This window comes from Hetaerina americana, unplaced genomic scaffold (genome assembly GCF_022747635.1).
Source record: "Hetaerina americana unplaced genomic scaffold, ioHetAmer1.1.p SCAF_7, whole genome shotgun sequence".
In the NCBI taxonomy this organism is placed as follows: domain Eukaryota; kingdom Metazoa; phylum Arthropoda; class Insecta; order Odonata; family Calopterygidae; genus Hetaerina; species Hetaerina americana.
In genome coordinates, this window is record NW_027287316.1 from 30,846,802 (window position 1) to 30,863,005 (window position 16,204).

At 36.7% G+C, this 16,204-nt stretch overlaps 1 protein-coding gene and 1 long non-coding RNA gene across 2 annotated transcripts in view; both read left to right on the forward strand.

Annotated features, from left to right (window-relative positions):
* Nucleotides 1-387: 387 nt before the first annotated feature.
* LOC139696930 (uncharacterized) lies at nt 388-1,406 on the forward strand. The gene is made up of 3 exons (XR_011702670.1): nt 388-582; nt 878-1,055; nt 1,176-1,406. It is a non-coding gene; the product is annotated as an uncharacterized lncRNA (long non-coding RNA).
* Nucleotides 1,407-8,076: 6,670 nt separating this feature from the next.
* alphaCOP (coatomer subunit alpha) overlaps nt 8,077-16,204 on the forward strand; it is a 28,753-nt gene continuing 20,625 nt past the window's right edge. The window contains exons 1-7 of the mRNA XM_071595285.1: nt 8,077-8,267; nt 10,452-10,599; nt 10,672-10,939; nt 12,772-12,995; nt 14,053-14,292; nt 15,521-15,666; nt 15,877-16,078. Coding sequence (XP_071451386.1) covers nt 8,188-8,267; nt 10,452-10,599; nt 10,672-10,939; nt 12,772-12,995; nt 14,053-14,292; nt 15,521-15,666; nt 15,877-16,078 — 1,308 coding nt within the window. The 5' untranslated portion in view covers nt 8,077-8,187. The remainder of the gene's footprint in view (nt 8,268-10,451; nt 10,600-10,671; nt 10,940-12,771; nt 12,996-14,052; nt 14,293-15,520; nt 15,667-15,876; nt 16,079-16,204) is intronic.

Sequence of the window (16,204 nt, forward strand, 5' to 3'; positions counted from 1 at the left end):
TTAAGAGGTTTACATTTTTCATAGAATATTGTTTCATGAGCTTCTACCGTCGTGTCTAATCTGGAATGAAACAAGGTTAAGAAAATTGCCTGGAACACATATTATCGCAGAGTAATGATTTATTATTCGGTAAATTCATTATTACGGCAACAAATAGATGTAATATTTCGAAAATTATATCGAAACCGAACATTATGTATTATTTAATTACACGCACGTTGCAATTCCAAAACCCAACATTAGACCCGTTTGGAATGCTAACCTTGGGAAATATCGACTCATGTCATTATTCTACCCATTCCCAGGGATCTGCCGGGGTTGGCGTCGTTTCGGAAACTTCATTCGGTGGTTTATGAGGAGCAGACAAAAATATAATGTCCAATGTTAACTCGTTATATGTGATTAGTCAGGATCCAATATCATGGTGTGTTGAAATAATTATTGACTTCGTAATTCCACGCACTTTACTTAGAACGCGACCCACGTCGTGTTCTAGATAGTGGGTGAAATTACTAAGTCAATAATTTCTCAGCAATATGTTATGTGAATTCCTTTAAGTTACGCCGGAGAAAACATATCATGGTGTGTATACTTAACATGTAACTTACTTTTTTTACTTCCTCCTTTACTTAATCATTTTTCCTCATTTCTGTGCTGCAAAAATAAGCACCTGCCTCTCAACTGGCATGCACAAATACGTTACTGAATACCTATTTCCAATGTTTAAAAATGTCAACCATGCTAGCCCAGCGCAGACAGTGAAAAAATCCGTGTTTAGCACATCAACGGAGCTTCTCGCTCTGTAGCTGGTATCCACCCACAAGGATCTCATTGAATAATAGCATCTGCTCGTCAAATTCTTGTTTCTGATTTACAGGTCTGCGTAATTTTTTCCCAGCACTACACCTTGATTTAGTACCAATGGATGTTTGCTCAAATGTATCAAAATCGCTGGATAAACCATCTACCTATGAAAAGAGTATGAGATAATGATATACGGAATCATACCGTCTGAATTTTCTACTCTCTTCCATATGCCGGCCTATAATCAACCGGTAAATTACCTTAAGTATACAATGGACAGAAATGCATTCGGTAGGCTCTGTTCGTAAGAAGTCAACATTCAATACTATTTTATTTTTAATATTATTTTCCTTGCCCTGGCTATGTTCTAGATTTACATCCATCACATCTTGGAGGAGTGAGTCACTACTAGATAAACCATTGATGTCCAAATTGCAACATTGATTCATGTATATATCTCCAGAGAAGTGCAAGTTGTAAACAAACCATTAGCTGTAGAACATCTTCGATGTGCGCCTTTAAAGGCGTTCATTCCCAAGCATGAATCTCTTCACTCACAATATGGTGGTAAAACTACTCATTTTGCCTCTTAAAAGGTTTAATGTTTCCTGACAATTAAAATTTATTATGGTGTATTGATGTCTTATTCTGAATTAACTTCTTCGATCATTATTATTTGAATATGTCCAACATTACCATCATCATTAATAAATAGATCTCTATTTTTAATGCTGATATAAGATAGCATAATTATATACATAAGATACATATACATAAGATATATATATATATATATATATATATATATTTTTTAAGTAATCTACCGGTTAAGGTAGGTTTTTGGACTGACACAACTACCAAACAAATATTTTATTACTCCTAACAAAACACAAAATCAATCATCCTACTCTATATCAGGTCCCTCTTCATCTCTGAGTACTTCCTTCCTCCCTTCATCCCGTCCAACAACCCTATCCTGTTCCTTCCCTTTCCTCTTTTGCCCAACATTCTACCCTCTATCACAGTCTTCAACATCCCACTGCCGGTCAACACCCCCTTCATCCACTTTTCCTGCCTCCATAGGATTGCTCCCAACAAACCCCTCTCTTCGCCCACCATACCAAGTACTTCCTCATTTGTTTTCTTCTCTGTCCATTTCACCTTCTCCATTCTTCTCCACACCCACATTTCAAAAGCCTCCAATCTACGTCTATCCTCCTGCTTCAATGACCACGTTTCCGCTCCGTACATAGCTATGCTCCATATCAAAGTTTTTACGAGTCTTTTCTTAACATCCTTACTCAAAGTCCCTGTCATCAACTCCCTCCTCCTTGTGAAAGCCTCTTTGCCTAGCGCAATTCTTCTCCTTACGTCCCTACTACTTTGACCGTGTTGGTCCAAAACACTACCGAGATACGTAAACTGTTCTACCTGCTCTAGCTTTTGCCCTCCTATTTTAATGTTAAGCTTGGCCTTTTTCTTTCTAGAAAATCGCATAACCTTTGTTTTATTAATATTGATTCTCATCCCATACCTGTCGCACTGAATTTCCAATTCACTAAGCAATGCTTGCAGCCCCTTGGCTGACTGACAAACTAAAGCTTGGTCATCAGCAAACCTAACTGATTTTACGAATTCCCCGCCCACTTTCATTCCTACCTCGAGTTCTTCCCATGCCTCTTTGATCATTTCTTCTGCGTACAGGTTGAATAGCAACGGTGATAATGGGCAACCCTGCCTTACACCCCTTCCTAACACTGCCCATCCTGACTCCCCGTTCCCCACCCTCACCTGAGCAGTCTGAGACATGTACAGGTTGCGGATTAGCCTCCTTTCCCTCCAATCTATTCCTATTTTCTGCAATATACTCATTAGTTTTTCCCAATTTACTCTATCAAACGCTTTTTCGAAATCTACGAAACAGGCAAATACCTCCTGGTTGTGTTCTATATTCCTCTCGATTAATAATCTCATTACTGCAATGGCATCACGCGTACCTCTCCCCTTCCTAAACCCAAACTGATCATCCCCTAAGTAATCATTTGCCCTACTCTCTATCCTTTTGTTTATGATCCTGAGAACAACCTTAGCTGCGTGGGATATCAAACTAATTGTCCTATAGTCCTCACATGACGTGGCCTTTACCTTTTTCGGAATAGGAACTAAAACTGATCTCACAAAGTCTTCCGGCCAGATTCCCTCCTCATAAATACTACGGATCAGCCCATATAGCCTCTTCCTCCCACATTTTCCCAAGCATTTCAAAAGTTCCACGGGAATGTTATCTACCCCCACGGCCTTATTTAGTTTCATCTCCCTTAATGCCCTTTCTATCTCATTGTCTAGTATGCCTGGACCTAAGCTATCTTCCTCTACGTCATGTTCCTTTTCAATGTCTAACTTTGTTGGTCTAAGCTCTTTACTATACAGGTCTTCTACATATTCCTTCCATCTCTCTTGGATCTTTCCTGCGTCAACTATTACCTTACCCGCCTTATCTCTAACTGCTATCGTTGATCTCCCTTTCTTACTTCCCGATAAAGATTTAACTATGCTGTAAAGCGCACCGATTTCCCCCTTCCTCTGCAGACTTTCCATATTCTCGCACTGCGTCTTCCACCATGCTTCCTTTGCTTTATTTGTTGCCCGCCTCAATTTATTGTTCAATTCTTTGTACTTCATTTTGCCTAATTCTGTATTTATATTCTTCCATTTTCGCCGCTCATCCATTTTTGTAATCATCTCATCCGTGATCCATGGTTTACGAGTCCTTTTAGCGTTCACGGTTCCAATAGTGTCTTTTGCCGCTTTAGACAACCCTTTTTTGATACATTCCCATTTTTCTTCAATAGTACTTAGCTCTTTACCGTCCTCCATGATTTTCTCTACCGCCTGTTTGTATTCCTTTCTTTTCAACCCATTTAATGCTTCTACATTCCATTTTCTAACTCGCCGCCCCTGCCTTATCTTTTTAAAACGTACGCTACATTTCATAACAACTAAATTGTGGTCTGAGTCCGCATCCGCTCCCGGGAAGCTGTGGGAATTTATCACACTGTTCCTAAACCTGTGTCTAACCAGGATATAATCTAGCTGATATCTTCCCGAGTCACCTGGCATTTTCCATGTATACCTGCGTCTTTTGTGGTGTCTGAACCAAGTGTTGGTGATAACTAACCCCTGTCTCCTGCAGAACTCAACTGCTTTCTCCCCGCGGTCATTCCTCGTGCCTAAACCGTAGTCCCCCACCTCATCACCATCTCTTCCTTCGCCTACTGTTGCATTCCAATCCCCCATCACTATCAAATGTTTCCCTGCAGGAACACATGCAATCATGTCCTCTAACTGATCGTATATCCTATCGACCTCTTCTTCCTTATGGTTGCTCGGTGGCATGTATACCTGGATAATAACTAAGTTCGTCGGTTCTGCTTTTATCTCCACTAGTAGTATTCTATCCGTTACCTGCTGTATGTTGACTACGCTTCTTCCTACCTCTTCATTTAATACTATGGCGACCCCTCGTTGGCTCTCGTCCCCACCGCTGTATATTATTCTATACTTATCACTCCAGTAATCCCCGCTATCTTTCCATCTCACCTCGCATAGACCTAAAATATCTATATTTCCCCTTTCCATCTCTCGCTTAACATTCTCCAATTTCCCCGTCCTCATCATTGTCCTAACATTCCACGTTCCTATTCTAACTAATTTGGTCTTCTTCTCCTGCGTCTTCTGTCCTGCTGCTGCTGGTTTTCCCTTGCAAGGGTTTCGTGGGATGACGACCGCGGAAGCCTTGCCTCCCCCGCTGCCGGGCACGACACACGGCCGATTGGGCCGAGCCCCGTGGTTGCCAGGACTCAAAATATCTCTATTGTCCATCATATTGTTCTTGGGAATGATAATTGAGGTGGTTTCCCGTTGCCTTCCTCAATAGTGTTTTTAACGTGACACCATCACTTACTGGCCGCCCCACTGGGGTCAGATGCCATTGCAGCCGCCTCACTGAGGAACAGACGCTGCGTGGACTACCTTTCGTCTGGCTCCTAACCTTCGACCTATCTGGCATGGGTGACCCTACCAGGAGCAATTTTTATTACTCCCGCCAGTACAGCTCTAGGGGTCATCGGAACGCACAAGCCCTTCCACCACGTCAAGGTTGTAGTCCGGGGAGGGATATATATATATATATATATATATATATATATATATATATATATATATATATATTTAATATCAAATTAATTTAATAACAATTTAATAATATCAAAACAAGCCCCAACTTTAGGGAATGACTCTGCCAATGCTCGAAGTAAAGTAAATAATTTGCATTAGCCGCGAACTATTAATGGAGGGAAAATACAAAATCAAGTTTCATTAACAAACATGGCATAAATTAATAATTTCAGAATTAATCTCAGATTTCAATGCATTACTGTGCAATAAACATTTAAATGTACTCAAATGTCTCAATACTCATGCCAATGAATCACATTTATCGGATATGAAGGCTTATGTGACATTGAATGCAATTGAATATTTAAGCTCAGTACTCATGCCATTGATACATTTCCATGAGAGAAATTTTAAAGATTTGTCATTTGAATGAAATGATTTGGTATTTATCCATTTTTATTCATTAGATTTTTCCCCAGTTTTACAGAAGTAAGGAAAACCATGTTTTTTCAGTTCACAGTCCTATACTTGGAAAGAGGACAAAGTTTGAGATGGAGAGATTTCCTTGTGGGGAAAGAAACATGATTGAGCTGTTAATTACACAGGCTCGTATGAGGTTAACCTTTCTAGGTTGGTTTAACTGCAAAAAGAAATATCCATTTAGATAGGTAAAGAGAATGTATTTGGCGGGTGGAAACTGCAGAGGAATTACTCACAGTGGAAGGGGGTTGAGAAGTTCATGTGTATAGAAGATGAAAGAGGGGCCCTGGTGTGTGGATGATGGCATAGTCATGGAAAAGATAAGAAGGGCCCTCTACTCCATTGTCCCACCAACCTTCAGGGTATCTGTTTCTCAAAAACAAATTTCATCCTTGCTTCTTCATTTCTTCCCCCTTTTCTGGCCCTGACAACTTAACACCCCCTCCTCTACCACATATCTAAAGAAGATATATGGTCCAAGAGAGGAATTCAACAAATATACATACATTTTAAAATGGTCTATAAAATAAGAGGCTAAAATTGAATTTCCAATGAAAATGAAATATTTGGCATAAATATTCGATCTTGGAGGAAAATAATTTAGAAGCACCCCATGATTTCTTAGCATGGACAAGCGAGTCCTGTGGAGGATCACAGGCTAACCAGGCAAAAGAGAAAAATAGAAGAGTACAAGGCAAGGTGGTCCTGCTGCCATAACTTCTTGTTTAGGCAGAAAAGAAAATCCAGCCTGGGGGTAAGGGAGGTGTAAACAGTATTCTTAGAAAAATACTAGGAGTAGTTATTATATATTGTAATTAATGGGAATAACCCTTTTTACATAAAGAGAAAGACAAAAACACACTCATTCAAAAATTATAAAGAAAATTATAGCTATGGTCAAATTCACATTGAAAAGTTAGCACAATGTGTATGGGATGAGAATAAATATAAATGAAGGTTATATAGTCATCTAGAAGAAGAAAGCTAAGCTACATGTGAAAATACAAGGGCAAAACTAGAGCAGGTGGAACAGTTTACCTATCTTGGAAGTGTTACGGACCAAAACGATCAAAGTAGAAAGGACAGTAGTAAGGATCTTGCATTCCATGTCCTTATCCTGCATCAGTCTTTCCTGACCGATCTATCCTTCCCAGTAGTCTGCCCCCAGAGATCCCATTGGGAGACTATTTTCCTCCAGAATATTTTACCCTATGCCATCATGTCATATATAGGTGAAGTACAGGGTGCATCTCCTCAGGAGACTAATATGGTGGTTTCCCATTCCCTTCCGCATAGATTTGAGTATGCCATGACAAATCACTCTAGAGAGAGATTTCTTAAACCGTATAAATAAAGGATAAGGTAGTGGCTCAAGGCAAACACTCAGAAATACGACTGGGAGTTCAGTAGAATCACAACCATTTTGGAGATCAAAATGGCATATTTGGGTTTTAATGACTTCTTCTGAGAATGTTAAAGATGAAATAGAAAGAGGTTTGTGTAGGAAAATTGTGCAAAAGAGTACTATCATATTTTACACGTACACATGAAAAATACTTTTCCAAAAGGTTTGTCATACCATAATACGAGCAAGCAGAAAGAGTATTCAAATGCCTTGCACGCGCGTCGGGGTTTTTTTTAAAACAAGTACGACACCAAAACTGCTATTATTTAATGGCGGCCACCGAAAATTATCTATCATTCCCGCAAAAAGCCATTGCTTCCTCATCAATAGCTATATTTTTGTTTCAATATTATTTCGTTTATCCTCGCAGAAATGGACGGTACTCACTTAAAAACGGACAACACAGGAGAATGAAAAAATATACTTACACGTGATTTTTATAGGTTTATGTAATAAATCACTCAGAAGGATTTACACTAACACTAATTTATAAGTTTGAATGTAAGGTTTACCGTTCAAGAAATGAGCAACGCCGTAACCGCAATCCACCAGCCTAGTCACCCTAATATGTACGATTAAATTTTGGGAAATGCACATTTACCTGATATATACACTAATATCGCTAAATAACTCAACATGTCTCACAGAGTACACTACAATAGGCTTGTGCAGATATTGCGACAATTTTCAAACATATTGCAAGTAAAACAAGTATTTCACTAATCGAGGCAAGTAGAACCAGTTTTTCATTAATCGAATAACACATGCGGATTATTTAGTTATTATACCTATGAAATAACTTTAGATGATTATTTAAGTTAAAAGTGATTCCATAATAAATTAACCGGCAACGCGTATCAGTGAGTTTATTAGGTATGAATCTTATAACGCACCTTACTCACCTACCAATTACCCTCGGAATTTTGAATTGTTTTCCTTCTCTTGATTCATATATAAACAAGTAACATCTTCTAGATGCCACAGCTGAATTCGGGGATTTTCAACAGGAAAAGATAGTAGCAAATTCGACTCCTATCGAATATACTGAGATTCAGCCTAAACCGAAATTGGATCCCTTTCCGCGAAGAGGTTTGTTGGCTTCTCTTAGTTGGGAAACTCTCTCAAAGATGGCCGAGAAGAGTCCAACGAAAGGTCGGCTAATGATAGGGGAGTGGGCATTCCACGTATATACTGTCGCCTGCGGAAACGAAGTTCACAAACCGCAACCGTGGAGGCAGTTCATATGTGTTGACGTGTTAGCCCTGCATATTCAATTATAGAACTGTTTTGTACTACATTTGGTGTATCATTTTATATGGACTATGCTTACAAAATTTGAAACAAAGTCAGCCCGTGTAAAAGGGCTTTCATTTCATCCTAAGCGGCCCTGGGTATTAGCGAGGTGAGAGCGGTCTTTTTCCTGATGCAATGTTCGTTTATTTAGTGATTGTCAAAGTTTATGGTCCTTTTGTCCAATATTTTTTTCAATTAATTTAATTAAAACATTTCAAAAGAACCATGGCTAGAAAATCATCTTTATTCCGTGCCTGACATCAAATTAATCACGACCTCCAATCCTTGTCCATTCATTGTTCTAAATGATGTCTGTGGTACTTAACTTTTGGAGGGTTTAATACCTTTTTCAATAATTCAATCTGAGCGTTTGTATACTATGATATAATTTCATTACAAAGTTGTTATCTCCTTATGTGTTGGCTTGGTCCATTGTAACATTCTGATGGAGGCATCAGCCAATATATTTTGGCCCATTGTAATGTGTAGTTGATGTATTTACTTTGGTGATTTTGCCCGTCAGACGCCGTTATAGAAAGAAAAGTTATCATATATTTGTAAATACTCAATTTTAATGTAATAGTAGTAATGTTTTTTCGGGAATATGCCCAAATTACTCTATAACAGTCATTTTTTAACAAAGTGTAAACCAAATTATATATATATATATATATATATATATATATATATATATATATATATATATATACACACACACACACACACATACATTCACATATATTTACTCAGCGGGTCGCGGTAGACCAGGGGTAGAGTGTTGGGCTACTGAGGGGCCCAGGGGCCGGGCCAGTGGATACCCGGCCGAGGGAAGGCCGTGTATCTACTGAGATGATGTATACAAACTTTTTAACATACAGATGTATTTTTAGTACATCCAGTTTTAAATATTTTTAACATAACTTGTGAATGTGTGGAAGGGATTATAGCAAATACTATTGGTCTTCTTTTAATCCAAAAGTGATAACACGTCGCCAAAAATATTACATTTCTGCATTTTGGGGATGAAAACGGTGAATAAATAGCCTCACTGAGTGATGGGCAAATTTTTAACCGTGCTGTATGAATAATGGTATCTTTATTAACAAGTTTAGGAATTATGTACTTCGCCCATATTTCAGTGCATATAAAAGAGAAATTATACAATAGACATAGTAAATTATAATATATCAGATAACATACATAAAATTTCAGAAAATGTAAACAACACAATGAATATATGAATTTCTGCGGTACATTCTGATGCTTATTACACCGCCTGTAGGGTTGTAACACTATTCTACTCCATTAGCTTCTTGTCTCTAATTCTTTTGTCTTTTCATTTAAATGTAACAGTAGCTCTCTGTACCTGTTAATGGGTTTAAATGTTTTGCCTGCTTTATAAAGTAGTGATGAATACCTAGTATTTGAAGTATTTATCTAAAGGGTCTTTTTCGAGAAATTTAGTGCGATTAGATGTAATTACCATGTCATATTCTTTCATTAATCATTTAATCAATTGAACTCTTTAAACTATTCAGTAAATAAGTTTTTTATGAAACTGATGTGCAATGTTAATGGAATTGTGTGTACCATTTGATAATGTCCTATTGTTATTCAATGGCAGTTATAACTTATAAGTTAATGGTCATGCTGTTTTTTCTCTGTCCATTAATTTTCAAAAAATGTTTTTGGTGCCATCAGTACTCCTCTTTGAAACCTTTTTAGAATAATGCCATGAAATGTGTATTTTGTAAATATTTCAGGCTTCATATTTAAGAAATCCTTAACCCAGCTTCATGAACAGGACATATCAAGTGGGATGGAAATGAGACTTGCAGAGCATTAAAAAATGCAACTTTAAAAAAAAATAATTTGTCCGGCCCATGGTTGGGAAATATATATTGTTATAAAAGTACAGGAGAGTTCTATTTTTCTTGGGAAAGGAAATGCAATGCTTATTTGATGAACTGCTCTTCAAAAAATATCTCACATTTTCTTTAATGTGTGTTTTGGGTCATGAAGGCAACACAATGAGCCCTTGAAAATTCTCTACTATAAATCCTAGACAGCCATTAAGTAAATTCTGGGGACTGTAGAATGCATCTCATGCAAGAATATTCATTGTAATAATGCTCTTTGAGGTAATTCTTGGAAATTGAGATGTTTTGGTAATGATAAAATTTATAAATTTTTTTTTTAATTTATCCTGACTCCGCTTTAAGGTTATAGATGCATAGTATTTTTTCCAATGCAGCCGTGAAAAGGTAATATTGTTTTTTTTCTGTCCTTTCAGTTTGCACAATGGGGTTATTCAGCTGTGGGATTATAGAATGTGCACACTTCTGGACAAATTTGATGAACATGATGGGCCTGTTCGTGGTATCTGCTTCCACAACCAACAGCCACTCTTTGTATCTGGTGGAGATGACTACAAAATTAAGGTATATTAATGAGGGTCTGGATGCTGTTGGTGGTGGCAGTTTTCTAATATTGCCAAACATCTATTCATTTAGGTTTGGAACTACAAACAACGGCGTTGTATTTTTACCTTACTTGGCCATCTGGATTACATCCGCACTACAATGTTTCACCATGAATATCCTTGGATTCTTAGTGCATCAGATGACCAAACCATTCGCATCTGGAATTGGCAAAGCCGTACATGCATATGCGTTTTAACCGGGCACAATCATTATGTCATGTGTGCGCAGTTTCATTTGACTGATGACATAGTTGTATCCGCATCACTTGACACAACTGTTCGTGTTTGGGACATTTCAGGTAATTAAAATTCTAGTTAATTTTTAGCTTGAAAGTGATTGGTTGTGGTAAATAGTTCAAATCATGTTTAGTAAGACTGAAGGCCTACTCACACAAAAGACAATGTATACATTGGTTAAGTATTCAAGGGTGAAACATCTGGGAAGGTGAGAATTTTGGAAAAATTGAAAATTTTGGTTTCATATAGGTGAAGCCTTATTGTCCTGGAGATATGAGGATATTCCTAAAAGTTAAAAAAGTCATTTAATTCCTCCTCAAAAAAGGCCTAAATCTGATTCATATTGTTTTACTTCATCATCATAGATGTTACTAACTCGGTTTACTAAAAACATAATTGGTCTCTGTTAATATCCATGATAATTTTATCTTAAACTGAAAAATCCCTTACGGGTTTAAAATTAAAAAAGCAAATGATTTTACTTCATAGTTTAATGTGTCATGTGTGTTTACCTCCTTGCTAACGTCAATTTTAAAATGCCCCGGCAATAATCCCACCTTCGAAGTGTTGATAGCTGATGAGCATTTTTTCCTATCTCCATTAAAAATAGTTCTTTTGCCGGTAAATAATTGTTCTATAAAAACCACAGTCTTCGATCCAAAAGTTGCTTTGAGCTCGCCTAGTACTAAGCCCAACCTGATGTGTGAATTTCACACATCAGGATAGAGGCCAGTTCCTTTCCCAGTGCCTCTCTTGGTTTCCAAGGAAGATCTGGTTCCTGAAAATTTACCCAGCTTGGGTGAAGCTAAAGGTGCTCAGAGTCATTCCTGGGAAATTAACCTAGGTCCCCTGAGCAGTATTCCAATGCTCTACACACTGGACTATCACATCCCTGAATAATTGTTATAATAAGTAACTTAATAGTGTAGCTCAATACTGTAGGAAGTAACATTAATTACCTTGTATTTTAGATCATCCATGGCAGTAATTACCTTCTCGCCATTTTTTTCTTTCCCTACTACATAAAATAAATGCCAAAACAAAACCTCATATGGGCACAGCATCATTTTCATCTACCTTTAGCCAAAGATCACTTTTACAGACAAATTTAGTCTTTTTTCATCCAAAACATGTCAAGTTTATTGTGAATACTCTTTATGCTTATGTGAACAATGTCAATCAAGTCTTGTCATGGTCAGGAGAGTTATTAGAGTGAGGAGATCCCCAGAACCAGTATAATCCATAGTGAAATAGTTAATGTATCCACAGTTTCATCGAATGTGCTCTTCATACAGCACCTTTGCAATAATTCCTAATTAAAACTATACCAACCATATGCCGAAGAAGGTGTTCCTTTTATCTTTCCCTAAGGCATAGTTGGAGATTTTTTTGATGAAGTCATCATTTTGATAATTTATTTTTCATCGTGTTACATTTTTTGAGTCAAGATTTTTTTTGTAATACTAGTATATCCATTGTTAAAATTGTTTAAAAGTTGTATTGTGTGTATCTTTCATTTCTCCAACATCTTTTTGCGTTCAGTCAGAGTCAAGTTTATAAGGAGTTGGGCGTTTTTGTCAAAGGGTGATCTGAAACCAAAATTATGTTGTAGCTTGATAGTAAATGGATAAATGCGTGTATAACAAAAGAAATAAGCTTTAACTTGATGAATAAAATTAAAGAAAGCTCTATGTATTTACTGCATTAATAGACAGGGTTGCCTTACAAGTGCCTGAATATCCTATGAAATGTTCATCTACAGTGTGGTCATTTATTATTGTGATAGGTTATCATGCCATTAAATGAACCTGTGAAGGGTATACTAAGAGTTGAATAATTTTCCATATAACTCTGATTTCCTATAAGTTATTATTACTTCTCTTGTTTTTTCAAGGTTTGAGGAAGAAGAGTGTGTCACCAGGCCCTGGGGGGTTAGAGGAACACTTGAAGAATCCAGGGGCAACAGACCTTTTTGGGCAGGCGGATGCCATTGTTAAACATGTATTAGAGGGTCATGATCGTGGAGTTAATTGGGCGTATTTTCACCCAACCATGCCATTGATTGTATCTGGAGCTGATGATCGCCAAATCAAACTATGGAGGATGAATGAAGGAAAGGTAAAGTTGACTTGGGATATTTTATTGCAAATAAAAAAGAGGCATTGGTCCTTCACTTCTTGAAAAACTTAAAAAGAATGGGAAAATCAGTGAATAACATCAGGAAACAACTTAGAAGTGTATGTTTTTTGTTACAGTAGCAGTCATGAGACATAATTTTGCCACTGATTTTTTTTTTAATTTCTCATAAGTCCATTCAACTCTTTCCATCATGGTTTTTTATAAAGGTGCACAGAAAAGAATTTCAATGAAGAAATATTTATCTATCCTTTTAAAATATTTAGAAATGTTTCATAAGTGTTTTGGAGGATGTTCCTTACCTTTGTGAAAACCATAAGTTAATCTTACAATTTGCTTTTGAGTATTTTGTGTTTGATAGTTTGCTCCTGCATGGCAGTAAGTCTCTTCAAAAGTGAAGCTTATGAGGATGCTCACTGTCGAGCCCAGTTCACATGGTGCATTTTTCATTCATGTTTACCCAAAGAGATGTCTTGGAGCTACTCACTACTGGCTGTTGAACAAGTTACACTGATGGTTGTTAGTTCACATGGAACTGGGGGGGGGGGGGGGGCCTCACAGGTTGTTAGGTACCATATTTCCCAGGCCGTAAGATACACCAAAATATGTTCTAAAATCAGCCCACGTTTATGGGCTGGGGGTACATGGGTATAATTTCGACTTCCTGTTATTATGTATTTTTCCCACTTCAAGCATTGGAAAAGGCTGCAGTTATTACGAATTTCAGTGATATCACTGGTTGGAGTTAATATTAAGCAACAGAGCTTTAATATTTCGTTGGAAGTACGTCGAGGAAAAATTCCCAAATAAATCGTAAATTTATACAATGTAGCTTGTTTAGTTTCATCTCACATGTGGTGCTGTTGCAAGACTTTTCGCTTTATGCAAGACGCTTTGGGCTTACAGGGATGTCACCCCTCTGCTAATACATACATACATTCTATCTCTCCTGATAAAATGAGTGGAAATTCACCATTTGAACTGAATGTAATGTAATAATTTGGTCGTATGGTTAGGCAAATCATTATTGATATTTCAGGCTTGGGAAGTTGACACCTGCCGGGGGCATTACAACAACGTGTCATGTGTATTATTTCATCCACGCCAAGAACTAATTATATCCAATTCGGAAGACAAAAGTATAAGAGTGTGGGATATGACCAAGAGGACCTGTCTTCACACATTTCGGCGTGAGCATGAGAGGTTTTGGATTCTGTCTGCTCATCCTTCTCTCAATCTGTTTGCAGCTGGCCATGACTCAGGAATGATTATTTTCAAGGTGATCTTCTTTTAGATACTTTTGAATTAAGGATGTATTATATGTACTTTGGTTGCCTAAACTTTGTTTAAAGAACAGTGTGATCAGCAACTAGAAAAAATCTGGGAATTTCATGAAAGGTCAGGGAATATTGAACAGCTATCAAAACTTGATTTTATATGCATTTGAAATAATGTTTCCTGTCATGCAAAGTGAAAACTAATAACATGATAATTTAATTTAAAATGAAAAATTATGGCCCCCTTGTATTCAAAATGGTTTGTCAATGAAATTGTTGACTTTGTAATTCTACTCACTTTATTTTTAAAAAAAACTGGTTTGGACGTTGAACGTCATAATCAGCACTTGATGATGACGTTCATTGTCGAAACCTGGGTCGTATTTTTAAATAAAGTGTGTGGAATTACTAAGTCAATATTTTCTTTAAATTTCAATATAGTTTTTCGATGTTTTTTAAGAAGCTATAATGGGTAAAATTGAACTCAAATGTTTTTTTTAGCCATCTTAATATGAATAGTTATCATTCTGTTGGATAATTGAAGTGTAGGAAGTCAAGTGAGTTACTTAAAAAATGAAATAAAAGAATCACTTTATTAGAATCGTTAATTTTCTTCAAATTCTGATATTATTTTCATAGTTTCATTTTGTATCATAAATTACCATTATTATTGTTTTTTTTAAACTAAGTGCCTTACTGTTTCAAAGGAGATGTTTAAAACATTGTTCTAATATTTTACTAGATGTTTTACTATACACCCTTTGTACCCATGGATTACAATTTCATTTACATTTTTTTTTGAAAGAAGTATAAAGAGAAAAATTCATTATTAAATGTCCTAATCATTTTTTGTCATAAACCTCATTTTTTTATTTCAATAGATGCTCATGGCCATTTGTCTTCACGTGTGTTATAATTGCAATATTCAGAGGTGTTTCAATGCTTTCCTCTGTCTTATGAAATCAATGATTTTTTGGCTGAACCTAGTCCATGAGAAGACAAGAGAATTTCATGATTGGGTTTTTCTGGCTGGATGGAAGAAAATAAAAGTTCCTTACTTTTAAGGCATAATTGGTAGAAATCAATTTTTGGAAATAATATGAAAAGCCTGTAATTATTACATGTAATTTAGTTAGCATATTTGTGCTGACATTGTTGTTGTGTAAATAATTTTGTCTGTTAATATATATCACATGTATAAATATTGAAATTCATGATTATTTCTTTCAGCTTGAAAGAGAGAGACCTGCATATGCTGTTCATGGAAATTTGCTGTTTTATGTAAAGGACCGATTTTTGAGGAAGCTTGACTTCACTACCTCAAAAGACACGGTTGTAATGCAAATCCGTGGTGGTGGCCGTATTCCTGTGTACAGGTACAACATATATATTAAGGGTGTTCGGATCCAGTTTTCATCATAATTCACAGTTTGCCAAATCTAAAATTATATTAGAATTCAGAAATAAAGGGATTTGGCAGATTATCACTATTGTGATATTTTGTGGAAAAATTGTCAATTTTTAATTTTTACAGTTTTATGTATATGATAATAGTTTTTTGTGATTTCTTATTCATTTTGTTGCAGCATGTCGTATAATCCAGCTGAGAATGCAGTTTTGCTTTGCACAAGAACCTCAAACATTGAGAACAGCTCATATGACCTTTATACCATCCCGAAAGAATCTGAAAACCAAAGTACAGAACCTTCTGATGGAAAACGTTGGCCAGGTGTCACAGCCATTTGGGTTGCCCGAAACAGATTTGCTGTCTTGGATAGGACACATTCGGTAAAGCCACCATACTACACAGCCACAGTCGCAGCATTATAGTTTGTAGTTGGATAGAACTATTACGATTTTTTTTATTCTTGTGATGTGTAGATGATGTTGTCATCTTTCCAGTTAAATTCAAGG